The sequence below is a fragment of the Euleptes europaea genome, chromosome 18, assembly GCF_029931775.1.
Source record: "Euleptes europaea isolate rEulEur1 chromosome 18, rEulEur1.hap1, whole genome shotgun sequence".
NCBI lineage: Eukaryota > Metazoa > Chordata > Lepidosauria > Squamata > Sphaerodactylidae > Euleptes > Euleptes europaea.
Window position 1 is genome coordinate 6,926,548 of NC_079329.1, and position 13,453 is coordinate 6,940,000.

Below are 13,453 nucleotides of genomic sequence, written 5' to 3' on the forward strand. Positions count from 1 at the left end.
CAGGCAACATTTATCTATCCTGAGGTGCGATATCTGGTGGAAGCAGGGCTGAAGAGGGAAGAGAAATGGACCAGTGTTTCTGGAAGTAAAGCAAGGAACCCTTTCACACGAGTAAGGGGTATGTGGTCAAATCGAAGCACATACAAACACAATATGAATGGTGAAAGGGCCAATATTTATAATAAAAATGAGCCATGAGGCGGCATGAGGCAACTGGCAAAAGAACGATTTACCAGGGACAAAGAAACTTTGATTGCTCCTCCGAAGTGAGACACATGAGAGGGATAGGCTTAATGATTGTCAGAAAACAAGAGGATGTTTGTCTGTTTTCTTGATTAATTGCTGACTCTGTATAGATATTAGAATGAGGGGAAATGTCTAGGAGAGTTTCCCAGGATGGGTATGAATCAGCCAGGAGACGTTTACTCAAACTCCTCTTTATGCTTGATGGCCATCTTGAGGGGCTAGCTACTGTTTGCAGAGGGCTGGATTGCCCATAGGCAATGAGATTAAAAGTCCTCAATGATTTCTAGGTGTCTGTCAGAGCGTAATCTATTATGCAGGGGAAACTGAGGTAATCCTCCATTTACAGTTATGCATATCTTGAGCCTGGGAAAACTGCATTGACCCAACACAGCAACCAGCTTCACAGTCCAGCACATACACAAAGATGGATTCCAGAGACTCCTGAAAACGTTGGTTCACCTCTGTGGAGCAGTGCCCTTCTCTGGCTCCTGCTTGGTCCCTGGTCCGCCAGGTACTCCAGCGTGCTGGAATGATTCTGGCCTTAACAGTTATTCCTCTTTTCTAAATGAAAAGAGATTTTTAAAGGGGAAGAAATGTGTGCCCACTGGTGCTACACTTGGTTTATTCTGTGCTAATAAACATTACAAGGCTTCTTATGCAACATAACCATTTTGCAGCTTCATCAGACTGAAAATTTCTCAAAAGTTTCTGTAATTTTCAAATATTAGTTCTCTCTTAATTATTTCATTCTGAAGTCTTGGCATCCCCTGTGTAGAACTAACCTTGCTCAAAAAAGGTCAGCGCAAAGGTATGATAACTGAAACAGTGCAATCTGCTCCTAAATTATGAAATAACAAGCCCTGTCAGTGGTATAAGCAAAATCTTTGTGTCATGAAACATGAGTATTTCATTTTGGTAGTCGCAATAGTTATCTTTCATCCAGTATTATTTAAAAATGCCCATTCAGTTTTGCAAATATAGAGGACTACTAAAATAAAACCAGACATCATCATCATCATCGCTTCATTAGAGGAGCCACAAATTCCTTACATTGGATAACATGTATCATCCTGGGAAGGGTGCCACTTAAATTGAACTTCTTGGGAGATACAACCAATATGAGTTACAATTCCACCAATTAGGAGTTCACCTGGCTGATGCCACTGATGTGGAATCTGAGGAGAAATGTTTCCCGTGCACTTCATACTATGTACTTTATATACCATGAGCGGAAGCAGCATCTGTATTAGCAGCAACATCTCAGACTCTGCCATGTGAAATCAAAAAACACCTCTCCCTCCACAAGCACTGTCCTGGGTCTCCATCATCATTAGTTTCCACCGGGTTTCAAGAGGGTGGCTCAGATGGCCCCTGACTCTTCCAACACTCTTTTCAGGAGTGGATGGAGGAACCTTTCCTTTCATATCCCAACCTACTTCTTTGTATGCAATTCAAGAGACACCGAGTACTGATACGAAAATCGCCTTTGTCTAGTCCCTCATTTTTGCTGTGAATTGCTCAGCGGAGGGTTTTATAAGCAGAACTCTAAGATATTATTTCTGGTTTGTTTTCTGTTTCCTTCTGGAAAGCTAATGGAACTGAGACTGGGCAAAGAAATAACAGTGATTCTGATAATTATAGTGGCGGTTATCTCCTCTGGAAGACTGCTAATATTGCTGTGGGATAACAATTTGCAGAACTAGTGAAGCAAAAAGAGTTTTTAAAAACCTTATCCCAGCTTCTCTGTAATGAGGCATCAGCTGGAATGATGAGCTCCGAATGACTAGCAGAGGCCCCGCCCACCCATGATGCAATAAAAAAATTGGGAATCTCTGAATGGAAGTGACAAAGCAAGAACTGTGAACAACTTCTACTTAAACAAATTGCTTTATTTATCTATCTTGAACATTTCTGCACCACTTATCCAGAGAACCTGTTCAAAGGGTTTTAAAAAGTGAAGCATGATAAAGCAGCAAAAAGCATAGAATCATTAAAAGTTCCAAGAAACCCAGCCTAAAATCCAGCAATAAACCCCCAAGGTAAACCGTGTGTTCTCTCAGGCTAGGGGCAAACTATCAAAATGTTGGAAGATCAATAGCTTTTGCTGGAGTCCACTGTGACCATAGAATATCAAGTCAAATGCTGCCATTGCTTTTAAGATTTAGATGGTAAATTCTCATAAATGCAACATTAGGCGGTTTGATGGGGTAATCTGTGGGGAAGTGAATTGTCAAGAAGAACACCCCACCCTGATAGGGGCTGTCATTGGGTCCCATTATTGTAGCTTGCCAAGGAAACATGTCATCTCCAACAGGCCCTGCAGAACACTGGGCTGGAGGATCATGTGCCAGATCATTCAACTCCTTGTGGATTCTCTTCAGCGCGATCACGGCGGCAGAGCCTGCTGAGGGCAGCGCTTGGGAAGGCAGGAAGGAAGGGACCTCATTCAGTATTCAAAGTAACATAGCATATCACAAGTGCAGTATGCTTCAGGGTCGACTAGCGGAGGAAATTTGCACATCACCCCCAGGTTTGGACTGGGATCTCTTTTTGGGGATTTGTAGGGTGAAAAGCCTAAGCTCCTGAAACAAACTGAAGAACAAGGTGGCAAATGGGTCCTTTCTGAGCATGGAGATCTGGTATTTGGACAAAACTCTTTGGTAAAATGATATCACCCACAACAGGGGCCTAGGCCTCAGTTTGCTGCAGATACATTCTTCCCACTCTGCACCCTAGTATTCAATCAGTCTCTCAGTCTCGATCTCACACAGATAATCCTAAACGAGCATTTTACATTTGAGATTAACAGGAATGAAATATTAAAATATAGAATTATTCCGACCTCCCCACCGAGGAATAAAGGCCCATAGTGACTGTGTAAATGTGCCTAAGAGGTTTATTACAGAAGAATGTCAGGGAAAGGTTTATGGGTTTCATTCAGTGCAGAAAACAAAATAGGCACATGCGATTGAGATAAAGATACAATTGCAGAACAAGTAAATAGAAGATTGAAAAGTTCAATGCATTTTCCTGATCAGCTGCTCTCTTCTGTTCAGCTCAGGCCTCAGGATAATCACATAGCATTTGGGGAAAAAGATGCAGCCTAGTAAGCCAGCACTGGAAGCGAAGATGGAGAAGATCTCCACTGCCACCGTGTCTCTTCCTTGAGTGCTCAGGTAGGTGGGGACAAAGGATAGCCAAACACTGCAGAAGACCAACATGCTGAAGGTGATGAACTTGGCTTCGTTGAAACTGTCAGGCAACTTTCTGGCGAGGAAAGCCACAATGAAGCAGACTGAGGCCAGGAAGCCCATGTAGCCCAAGACACAGTAAAACATGGCGGCTGACCCTTCATTGCATTTCACGATGATTTCTCTACTGAGTGAATGCATGTCCACATCTGGGAAGGGTGGAGAAGAGCTCAGCCAAACAGCACAAATGCCAACTTGAACAAAGAAGCAAGAGATAACAATGCAATATGCTAATTGTTTCCCCACCCACTTTCGAAAAATGTTTCCTGGCTTAGAGGCCATAAACACTACAACGACCGTAACAGTTTTTGCCAATACAGATGAAACTGCAACTGAGAAGATGATGCCAAACGTTGTTTGTCGGAGGAGGCAGGTCACCTTGTTAGGCTGTCCGAGGAAGAGCAAGGAGCAGAGGAAGCATAGGAGGAGAGAGATGAGTAGACAGTAGGTGAGGCTCCGGTTGTTGGCTTTAACAATGGGGGTGTCCTTGTACTTGACAAAGATTGCGAGCACCAGGGCTGTGATCAGAACAAAGGAGAGAGCCAAAAAGGCTAAAATCATGCTCAAGGGTTCTGCAAAGGAAAGGAAATTTGGAATCTTGGGAATGCATTGATCTTGTGCCAGGTTTGGATAATGACCTTCAGAGCAAGTCATGCAATAATCCATGTCTGAAATAATAAAATAAACCTATTTAGACACTTCCATCATTTGAAAACAAGAGGTTTTTTGACAGAATGCCTAATCTTGTATGGTCAACACTTGATGAAAAGCGATTTGTTAACCTCCATCTCTCCAGGATCAGAGGAGCATGCCGATTATCTTAGGTGCTGTGGAACACAGGCAGGATGGTGCTGCTGCAGTCGTCTTGTTTGGGGGCTTCCTAGAGGCACCTGTTTGGCCTCTGTGTGAACAGACTGCTGGACTTGATGGGCCTTGGTCTGATCCAGCAGGGCTTTTTGTATGTTCTTATGTTCTTAACCTGTCCTAGCATTGACTTTCAGCCTGTAGAGATATTTTGAAGTGAGTGTGAATCCTACTGTGGTGAAAGGACCTTTCTGGGAGTTTTGGAGTTCGTGGTTATACTTCTCAATTTCATACCTGGTTGTCTGTTTCTTGGAACAAAACTACACCCTCCTGCTGCCCAGGACAACTGAGTTTTCATTTTTTTCTCATAAGTATTGAGCAAATATCTGGAAATAAAATTAGCAACCCAAAGAATGTTCAAGCCTGAGAAGCTTTTTCATGTTTCAACACTGTGCGGATGTTTAAATTACTTCCCTTCAGGCCATCAGTGTACAAAACATATGGGATCAATAAGAATCCTACCCTCTTTGTCTGCAATTTTCCCCTCTGGACACGGATCACAATCGTAGCAGCAGAATTGCTCCCCTTCCTTCTTTTTCTTGCTGTAACCAGGCTTGCAGTTGTCATTACATGCTGATAAAGGAGGTAGCTGTCATTGAACAAAATGAGAATGTAGAACTGAGGAGATTTGGGGAGTATTTTGGTTTACAATACTTGTAAAAGTTGTCAAGGTAATGAAAGAGTAATATCTGAGATCTCAAGGAGGAATGTGCATTATCCAAAGCACAATGGAACCAACAGAGGTTGAAATGTTGCATGCTCTTTGAGCCCATTAATCCTCTAAGTGCTGAATTTGCAAAATTCATGGATTAAAAAATTGTTGAGTCCATTTGCTATTCTGTTTAAAGCTTCTGTCTATTTATTGCACTAAAAGTCAAAGAGTGTTGTATGCTTTTGAGAGAGATTGACAATGTTTTCTCACCTGTGCGAGGTATCTGTTCCACTTAATTCTGTCCTCACTGATAATAACTCGTTTACTAAGTGGAACCTGAGGATCCAGCCTCCCGATCTGGACTCTGACATAGGACTTATTTGGAAAAGTGACCAAGTTGGTAATATCAAATCCACCTTTCAATTCTCCATGTTCATTAAAGCTCACTTCATCTCCAGCACTGTTGTTGAAAGCGATTCTCCGAAGAAGTGTGTGGAGCTTAGTAGAAAGAGAAAGAGCATTAAGGTTCCAGGAGGCAATTAGATGGATTGGAAAGTACTTAGTAGGGTTCTACATATCGATAAACCTGAACCAAATGTAAAACCGAAATTAGCCATTTCGGCAGTATTCAGGTTTTGTTTTAACCGAATACCAAAAGCTGTGAATACAGCCGAAGCCGGACAACCGATCGCCGATTCAGTTCGGCTTCAACTTTTCCCTATGGGAATTTATTTAATGAGCTGTGGGGGAGGAATTTTTGGAAGTAGAGTCCCCAAATTGTCAGGGTAGCTTCAAGGGACTCTCCTTGCATGAACCCCCATGTTCAAGATTGGGTCAGGGGGTCCAATTTTATGGGGTCTGGAAGGGCTAGTCCCCCTTCTTCCAATGAGAAACATTGTAAACTTTAGCATACTTCTCTATGGGGGAGGAAGGTGACCCTATAAAATTGGCCCCCCTGACCCAGTCTTCACTCTATCTCCAAAAATGCCCCCACAGGAGCTTTGAAAAAAATCCCCATACACTATAATGGTCCCATTTTTTCTGGTAAACCCGGAATAAAGGCAAAATACCCCTTTATTGGTGTAGGTATTTGGCTTATTCTGGGTTTACAAAAAATAATTGGGCTCAATAAACTAGATCCCAAAATTTTCTGAAATTTGTTGTTTTTGTGCACAGCCCTTTTACTCACCAATACTTTTCAATTTGAAACAGATTTTGAGATTACTTTCTTCTAGGACGGAAGATTTTTATGAATGCAAGTATTTTGCTTGCTCATGAAAATAAGCTTCCATTGCCAGTTACAAGACAAAGAAATGAAGGATAATTCAGTGTGTTTCTGGAATGAATGCTGCTGAGGGAGCTTCCAAAAAGATCCATTTTGGTTTTTCTGCATCCAGAATACATTTTGTTGGCCAGCAGCATTCAGCTCCATATATATGCAAATGAATCAACCATTAGAACGACAATAGGCATGACCTCAGCTTCCCTACAAAGCTGCAGGAAGCCAAAGGAAGCAGGAAGAGAAGTCTGCAGGAGCCAGTCAGAAAGAGAGTTGCTGAAACTCCTGGACATAGTTACCAGGTGGTGAGATGTAATTTCTCACTTTTCAACAGCACCTCTAGGTTTTTACTCTGGTTAGTCCAAGGGAAATGATTTTATAGGATTTCCCATAATTGCCATGGCTTCTACCATAGAATTTTGGAGAATTCTTTCAGTATCATGGTGGAGAAAGGGGGCTGATGTCATGTCCAGATCACAGAGGTGAGCTTGCACCATCAATGATTACTGGCTCCACCCCTTTGAAACCCTAAGCATTGCAGGGGACAATTTTTGTCATTGAGCAGTAAATACCTTCCAAGGTGGCAACTTCAGAGGAGTCAGGCTGGCCACATCCTCCATCACTCTGTGTTTGGTTCTGGCGGAGGCCAAGATGTGTAGAGCATGTGCAATGGCATAGACAGCATTATAGATACTGTAGCTATGGCCAGTCATGCTCATTTCGAAAAATGGTGCCGGTACAGTCTCCAGTCTCTCCTCTCCAGTGCATGTCTCATCCGAATTTGTTGGATTAATGGAATCTGGTAACACACATTGAAAGACTTGTTCCCAGAATTCCTTGATAAAATCATCCCCTTTTGCCCAGGAAGGTTTTATATGTTGGAGAAATCTATGGAATCCAAGGATGTCCTTTGAATGAATTGCGAAGGAAAGAGCACCATGAAATATTTGTATATTAGTTATCTTTTGTGTAATACTGAATGCAAAGTCAATCTGGGCTGTTGTAATCCACACCTTTCCTGTAGAAGTTCTGTCCACATAATCAGAACCTGTTACATTCATTAAAAGTGTGGGGATAAAAATAATGGTCGCCAGCCAGAGAAGTGTTGCCGTTTCCCCATGTACAAGAATTGCATTTGCAGTGCTGTCCAGGAAATCAGTAATATTACTGTCAAGGTATTTAAGCATAAAATGTATGTCATCCCAATGGGCCTGTCCTGCAGCTTTCTCTTTGAAGGCCACACAGATTCCATTGCTGGAAAGCATCGGCTCAAATGCCTGCAAGAAACGGTCTCCACCCTCATCATCCAGAGTGATGAGCCCAACCCATTTCCAGTCGAAATGCAGAAGTAGTTGGACAATTCCCTCATACTGAAGGGTTTCCTGGGGAACTGTGCGGTAAAAGGAAGGGAGGCTGGTTGGGTTATCCACTGCTGATTCAAATGAGCCAAATGAAAACTAATAAGGAAAAAATCATGTTACAGAGGGAGAATAGGAATACTTCATTTATCCCCTTCTTGTTTCAGAAGGTCTTTAAACGTTACTTCAGATCTTGCCCAACTTCAATTTATTTCTCAAAATTATCACCGTATCTAAATGGTTTATCACTTTTTTTTCTTTCACACAGCAGGAAGAATCTTTTCTCCGGCAGCCATTAAAACCTTTTTGGGAAAAGTGAACCAATGATACCTTACGGTACTGGAGTATGGGTAGAAGATATTTCACACAACATTGATTCCTTTTTTTCAATTTTTGGGGAAATATAATCAGATTGCCTAAGTCTGTATCAGGTATAGCTGGAGATTGAACCTGGGACCTTCTGCATACCAAGTAATTGGTCCCACTGAGCCATGGCTGACAGCTTGTTCACCAGTAACCTTCTATGCTTATCTGGCAATTATTTTTGATTAATTCTTATGAATTCTTATGGTTTCAACATGCCATTGAATCAGTGGTATATGCTATGTTATATCCAGCAGTGTTCTTTCTTATGGGCACGATTCTGGCATTAAACAGATCGGATTCAAGAGGAGAATGTTTAAAATTTATATATATATTTTTAATCGAAGCATATGGTCACACAGGGGAAAATCTCACTTTGTATTTTCCCTCCTTTTGATTATGACTTTCCCTCTGTCCCGCATCCGGGCAAGCCCCGATGGCAGGACTGCCCGATGGGCCATTTACCTGGCAAAAACCCCGACAGTCCCCGGCCGAGGGGAAAGAGTCGATAGCTCTGCAGCCCGCGACCATCCAGGAGGAACCGGCGTCACAACCAGGAAGGGTGGAGGAAGGCACCACAGCAACACCGCCCAGGGGCTGCGGGTCCCGAAAGGCGCTGCCGCCGGGAACCGCGCCACATCAAACTACTCAGCTGCAGCCTCACCCATCGGAGGAAGAGACGGGCGGAGCAGAACTGGAGAGGCGGACGGGTGCAAGTGGGGGAGGTGCGGAAGTAGCCGCCAAACAGCTGAGAGAGGGAGAGGGGCGCAGGCGCCGACTAGAGAGGCTTTTTGGAACCCCAGCAGGGCAGGACAAGAGGCTCGGGAGGGGGCGTGGCCACAGGGAGCCTGGCCAATATAAACCGGCAGGAGCGCGGAGGCCGGGGAGGAGGAGGCTGTCTGCTGAGAGAGCATCAGCTCTGGAGCGGAGACCGGCCTGGGGAGTAGAGGAGGGAGGAACGTCTTTCCTCAACTCCCATTCTGAGGCCAAGGAAGCGCCTGCGGGGTCGAGCCGGCCAGGCAGCCGGGATAAGGAGCGGGGCCCGGGGCAGGGTCCTCACACCCTTAGCCCATTCAAACCCCACTCATATGTAGAAACTGGAGTCATGAAGCTTATTTCTGTCCTTTAGCATTATCCCAGAAGAACCAGACACCTCTAGCTTTGGTGTTCAAAATTGGATTCAAACAAAAATGTTGCCTTCCAGGAATGTTGTTCATATTCTGAGAAGCCAAAACCCACAGCCAAATGTCACCAGATGTGTGTGAATCCACCACATTTCCTTTCCCCTGCAATCCTTCTTTGTTTCCATTTTGAGTAGCTACCGTAATACAAGCACAGTTCATAGTACTTAGAATGGATTATGAAGTATTGGAATTGGCCAATAATCAAATCAACACCCATGCATTGAACAGAATCAAGTATTATAACACCCCCCCCAAATCATCTCAACATATTCAAATGGAATATTCGACACACATCCTTTGAAATACTTCCTGACAACTCTCATTTCAAGATGCATATCACACCCAAATGCAAAGTTACATATTTCACCTCTCCCCTATTTTTTTGCTCATAGTTTTTACTCTTTGAAACCCTTGGCCCTAGATCAGGAAGGGGGCTTAAACTGCATGTGAGATTTGTGGAAGTCCAAATAAATGCAGTTCTCTGATCATACCTGTGGGATCTTGTAACGACTTAAGAGAGTTGCCATGTCTGTTGAGGTTTCAGAACTATATCCCCCAATGACACCCATCATTTTTTTCTGGGTGTCACACTTGTAGTTTGGGACAAGTACACGTGATGTGAAGAGGAGGTCCAGGGTTGTCCTGTAAGTCCATTTCAGAAATATGTAGGAGTCATGGATGTGGAACCCAAGAGTGACATTGGGCAAGATGTTGGGGTTCTTGTTGATCTCATGGATAGCAAACACCAAGGCGAGGATGTGCTGGTAGAACTTTGTTATCAGGCTGCAACCAAAATCAATTATTGTTTGAGAAGGGAACTCTTCAATGTACGGCATCTGTAATGGTCACAGATGGATCTAAGAACACAATAAGGGCCCAAAGAAATCTGAGAAATGGCTCATCTGGGACACTTTTCATTCCCCCCAGCACAATGCTACTGGGAAATCCACAAGCTGGGCATTGAACTATCAGACATTCCCACTACCCACCAATGACTGGCATTCAAGTGTATGCTGCTGAGGTCCCTCCCCTCCCCCAAAGCCTGCCTTCCTCAGGCTCCACCCCCAACATCTCCATCAGTTTCCCAACTCAGAGTTGGCGACCCTGGGAGGCTCCCCTGCTGCGATCCCAAGAACGCTTTCCTGGGAGTAAGCCCCATGGAATAATTTAGGTTTGAGTTGACTGATTTAGGATTGCTTCTAGTGTGCTGAAGTGGAGACCATGTAATGAATCCGAGCATAGCAACCATAGCAACCATGTGTGTCCTCCTTGTTGCCTGTTTGTCCAAACGTCTTGCACTTCTTGTGCAACGTGCCGTTTGTGTGGTGTTCCCACCACCATCACAACACAAAGCAAAACTAATACATTGCAACTATGATGGTACTCTAATGAAGTCTTGTTACTGGGTTGGCTCCAACCAGCTTTTTCTGCTGTTGAAAAAGGAAGGAGGGGCTATGGCTTATTGGTAGAGCATCTGCTTGGCATGCAGAAGGTCCCAGGTTCAGTCCCTGGCATCTCCAGTTAAAGGGACTTGGCAGGTAGGTGATGTGAAAGACCCCTGCCTGAGAACCTGGAGAGCTGCTGTTGGTCTGAGTAGTCAATACTGACTTTGATGGACCAAGGGTCTGATTCTGTATAGGGCAGCTTCATGTGGATACTGGAGGTTCCTCTTAGTTAGCAGTACAACTTCATAAATAGATCCACAAATTTGTTTTGACCCCCTTGAAGACACATAATCCAGCCTCCTTCAACAGAATGCATGTCAGCAAGTCCCACTCCCATGTGTTTGGTGAAGAGTTACAGTTTATGTTTGTCCAGCATATTTGTTTAATCTGCTGTCAAGTCGCAGCCAATTTATGGCTGTCCCAGCAAGCGTCTTTGAAGGCAAGTGAGAAGTACAGGTGATTGACCATTGCCTTCTCTGCAGTGTCTTCCTTGGTGGTGTCCCTTCTAAGTAATGACCCTGTATAGTTTTTGAGAACAGAGGAGAATGGCTATATCATACTGCCTTTGCTCCATCCTACATATATGTGTGTAAAGATCCATCAGGTTGCAACCACCGTATGGTGACCCCAGTAAGACAGTGGAGTTTGCCAGTGAGACACCGAAGTGGTTTGTTATTGTCCTCCTCCACAGAATCTGCCTTGGTGGTCTCCCTTCCTAGTACAGACCCATCTTAGCTTTCAAGATCTGGTGAGATGAGGGTTTTATCATGCTGACTTCCCTCTGTCCTACATGTTCTGACAAACAATTTCATTCAATGATTCTGAGTTTTACTGTTGCATACATATTCTTATTCTGTTTTGTCCGAATTATTAGTATTTCCTTCTAATCTAGTTCTAATCTGTTTAACATATCTCCTCATATGTTACCCTAATTAGAGAAGAAGAGTTGGTTTTTAGACCTTAATTTTCTCTATTTTATAAAGGAGACTCAAACCAGTTTCATGTCGCCTTCCCTTCCTCTCCCCACAACAAACACCTTGTGAGGCAGGTGGGGCTGAGAGTTTTCCAAAAGAATTGTGACTAGCCGAGCAGTCTTCATTTGTAGGAGTGTGGGAAACAAACCTGTTCACCTGATTAGAGACCGTTGCTCATGTGGAGGAGTGCAGAATCAAACTCGGTTCTCTAAATTAGAGTTTACCATTATTAACCACTATACCACACTGGCTTCATTGTAGTTGGGTGAATTAGCACAAAGACTAGCCATTGCAAGAGGCTGGGGCAACTGTAGGGATTTTTTAACCAGCATTTATGTGGATAAATCGCTTATGGAAAAACACCTAATAAAGAGAGAAGTGTTCAAAATATAGTGTTTTTATAATTTTTTTAAAAAATACTAAGAATCACACACACAAGCTAAATGACTCATTCAAGCACAATTCACACAAGAACTGGAGAAAATAAAGGGTGGAGGGGTGTGAATAGAGTGAGGGTACTTGGGGCAATATTTACCTATCCTGAGGGGTGATGTCTGGTGGAAGCAGGGCAAAGAAGAGAGAGAAATGAATGAGCATTTTTTGGAAATAAAGCGAGGAGACCTTAAACACAAGTAAGGGGTATGTGGTTGGATCCAGTAGAGGGCCAATATTTATAGTAAAAATGAGCCCTGAGGTGGCATGAGGTAACTGGCAAAGGAACGCTTTACCAGGGACAAAGGGCGAAAACGCACGGTCGCTTTATCCTCCTTTAATCCCTGTTTTAGCCAGGATCGAACGCACATTAGGTAAAACGCATGCGTTCGATCATGGCTGAATCCTGGCTGAAACAGGGATTAAAGGAGGATAAAGCGACCATGCGTTTTCGCCCAAAGAGACTTTGATTGCTTCCCTGAAGTGACACAAAAGAAAGGGATAGGTTTAATGATTGTTAGAAAACAAGAGGATCTTAGTTTGTTTGCCTGATTATTGCTGAAGATTACTCTGTGAAGATATTCAAAAGAGGGGAAATATCTAGGAGAGTTTCCCAAGATGGGTGTGAATCAGACAGGGGATGTTTCCTCAAACTCCTCTGAATGCCTAATGGTTGTCTTGATGGGCGAGCTACTGTTTGCAGTGGAGCTGATTTCCCCTAGTGATGAAATTAATAGTCCTCAATGATTTCCAGGTGTCTGCTAGGGGCGCTTATGCAGGGGAAACGGAGGTAATCCTTCATTTACAGTTATGCATATCTTGAGCATGGGGAAACTGTACATTGACCCAACACAGCTATTAACTCCAAGGCTCAGCACATACACCAAGATGGATTCCAGGTTCTCCCGAAAACATTGGTTCACCTCTGTGGAGCAGTGCCCATCTCTGGCTCCTGCCTTGTACCCTGGCACTCCAGGGCGCTGGAATTGCCCTGACAATTATGCCTCTTTTCTAAGCTAGAAGAGTTTTTTAAATGGAGGGAAGAAATATGTGCCCACTGGTGCCACGCTTAGTTCATTCTCTGCTAATAAATATTACAAGCCTCTTGTGCAATACAGATATTTTCCCATATTCATCAGACTGACATTTTCTCAAAAGTCAGATATGAGTTCTCTCTTGGTTACTTTATTTTGAAGTCTTGGCATTTCCTTTGTAGAACTGACCTTGCTCAAAAAGATCAGTATATACTTATGATAACTCAAACCGTGCAATCTGCTCCTAAATTATTCATGAAGCAACAGGTCCTGTCACCGGTATAAGCAAAATCTTTGTGTCTTGGAACACGAGTATTTCATTTTGGTACCATACTTACTGTCTATCCATTATTATTAAAAATGCCTATTCA

At 43.4% G+C, this 13,453-nt stretch overlaps 1 protein-coding gene across 1 annotated transcript; it reads right to left on the reverse strand.

Annotated features, from left to right (window-relative positions):
- Positions 1-3,263: 3,263 nt before the first annotated feature.
- LOC130490282 (vomeronasal type-2 receptor 26-like) lies at positions 3,264-10,033 on the reverse strand. Its single transcript, XM_056864108.1, has 5 exons — positions 9,689-10,033; positions 7,306-7,749; positions 5,284-5,511; positions 4,800-4,950; positions 3,264-4,165 (listed from the first exon to the last, which is right to left on the reverse strand). Exons 1-5 carry the CDS (start codon positions 10,031-10,033, stop codon positions 3,264-3,266), a joined length of 2,070 nt encoding a protein of 689 aa, XP_056720086.1.
- Positions 10,034-13,453: the final 3,420 nt, after the last annotated feature.

Bases quoted from the DNA above. Each gene is read 5' to 3' on its own strand.
- LOC130490282 (XM_056864108.1), bottom strand. From the start codon at position 10,033: ATGCCGTACATTGAAGAGTTCCCTTCTCAAACAATAATTGATTTTGGT. The intron at 5,512-7,305 runs GTGTGGATTACA...CTTTCTACTAAG, and splicing joins ACAGAACTTCTACAGGAAAG to CTCCACACACTTCTTCGGAG. The intron at 4,166-4,799 runs GTTTTGTACACT...TTATTATTTCAG, and splicing joins GATTCTTATTGATCCCATAT to ACATGGATTATTGCATGACT.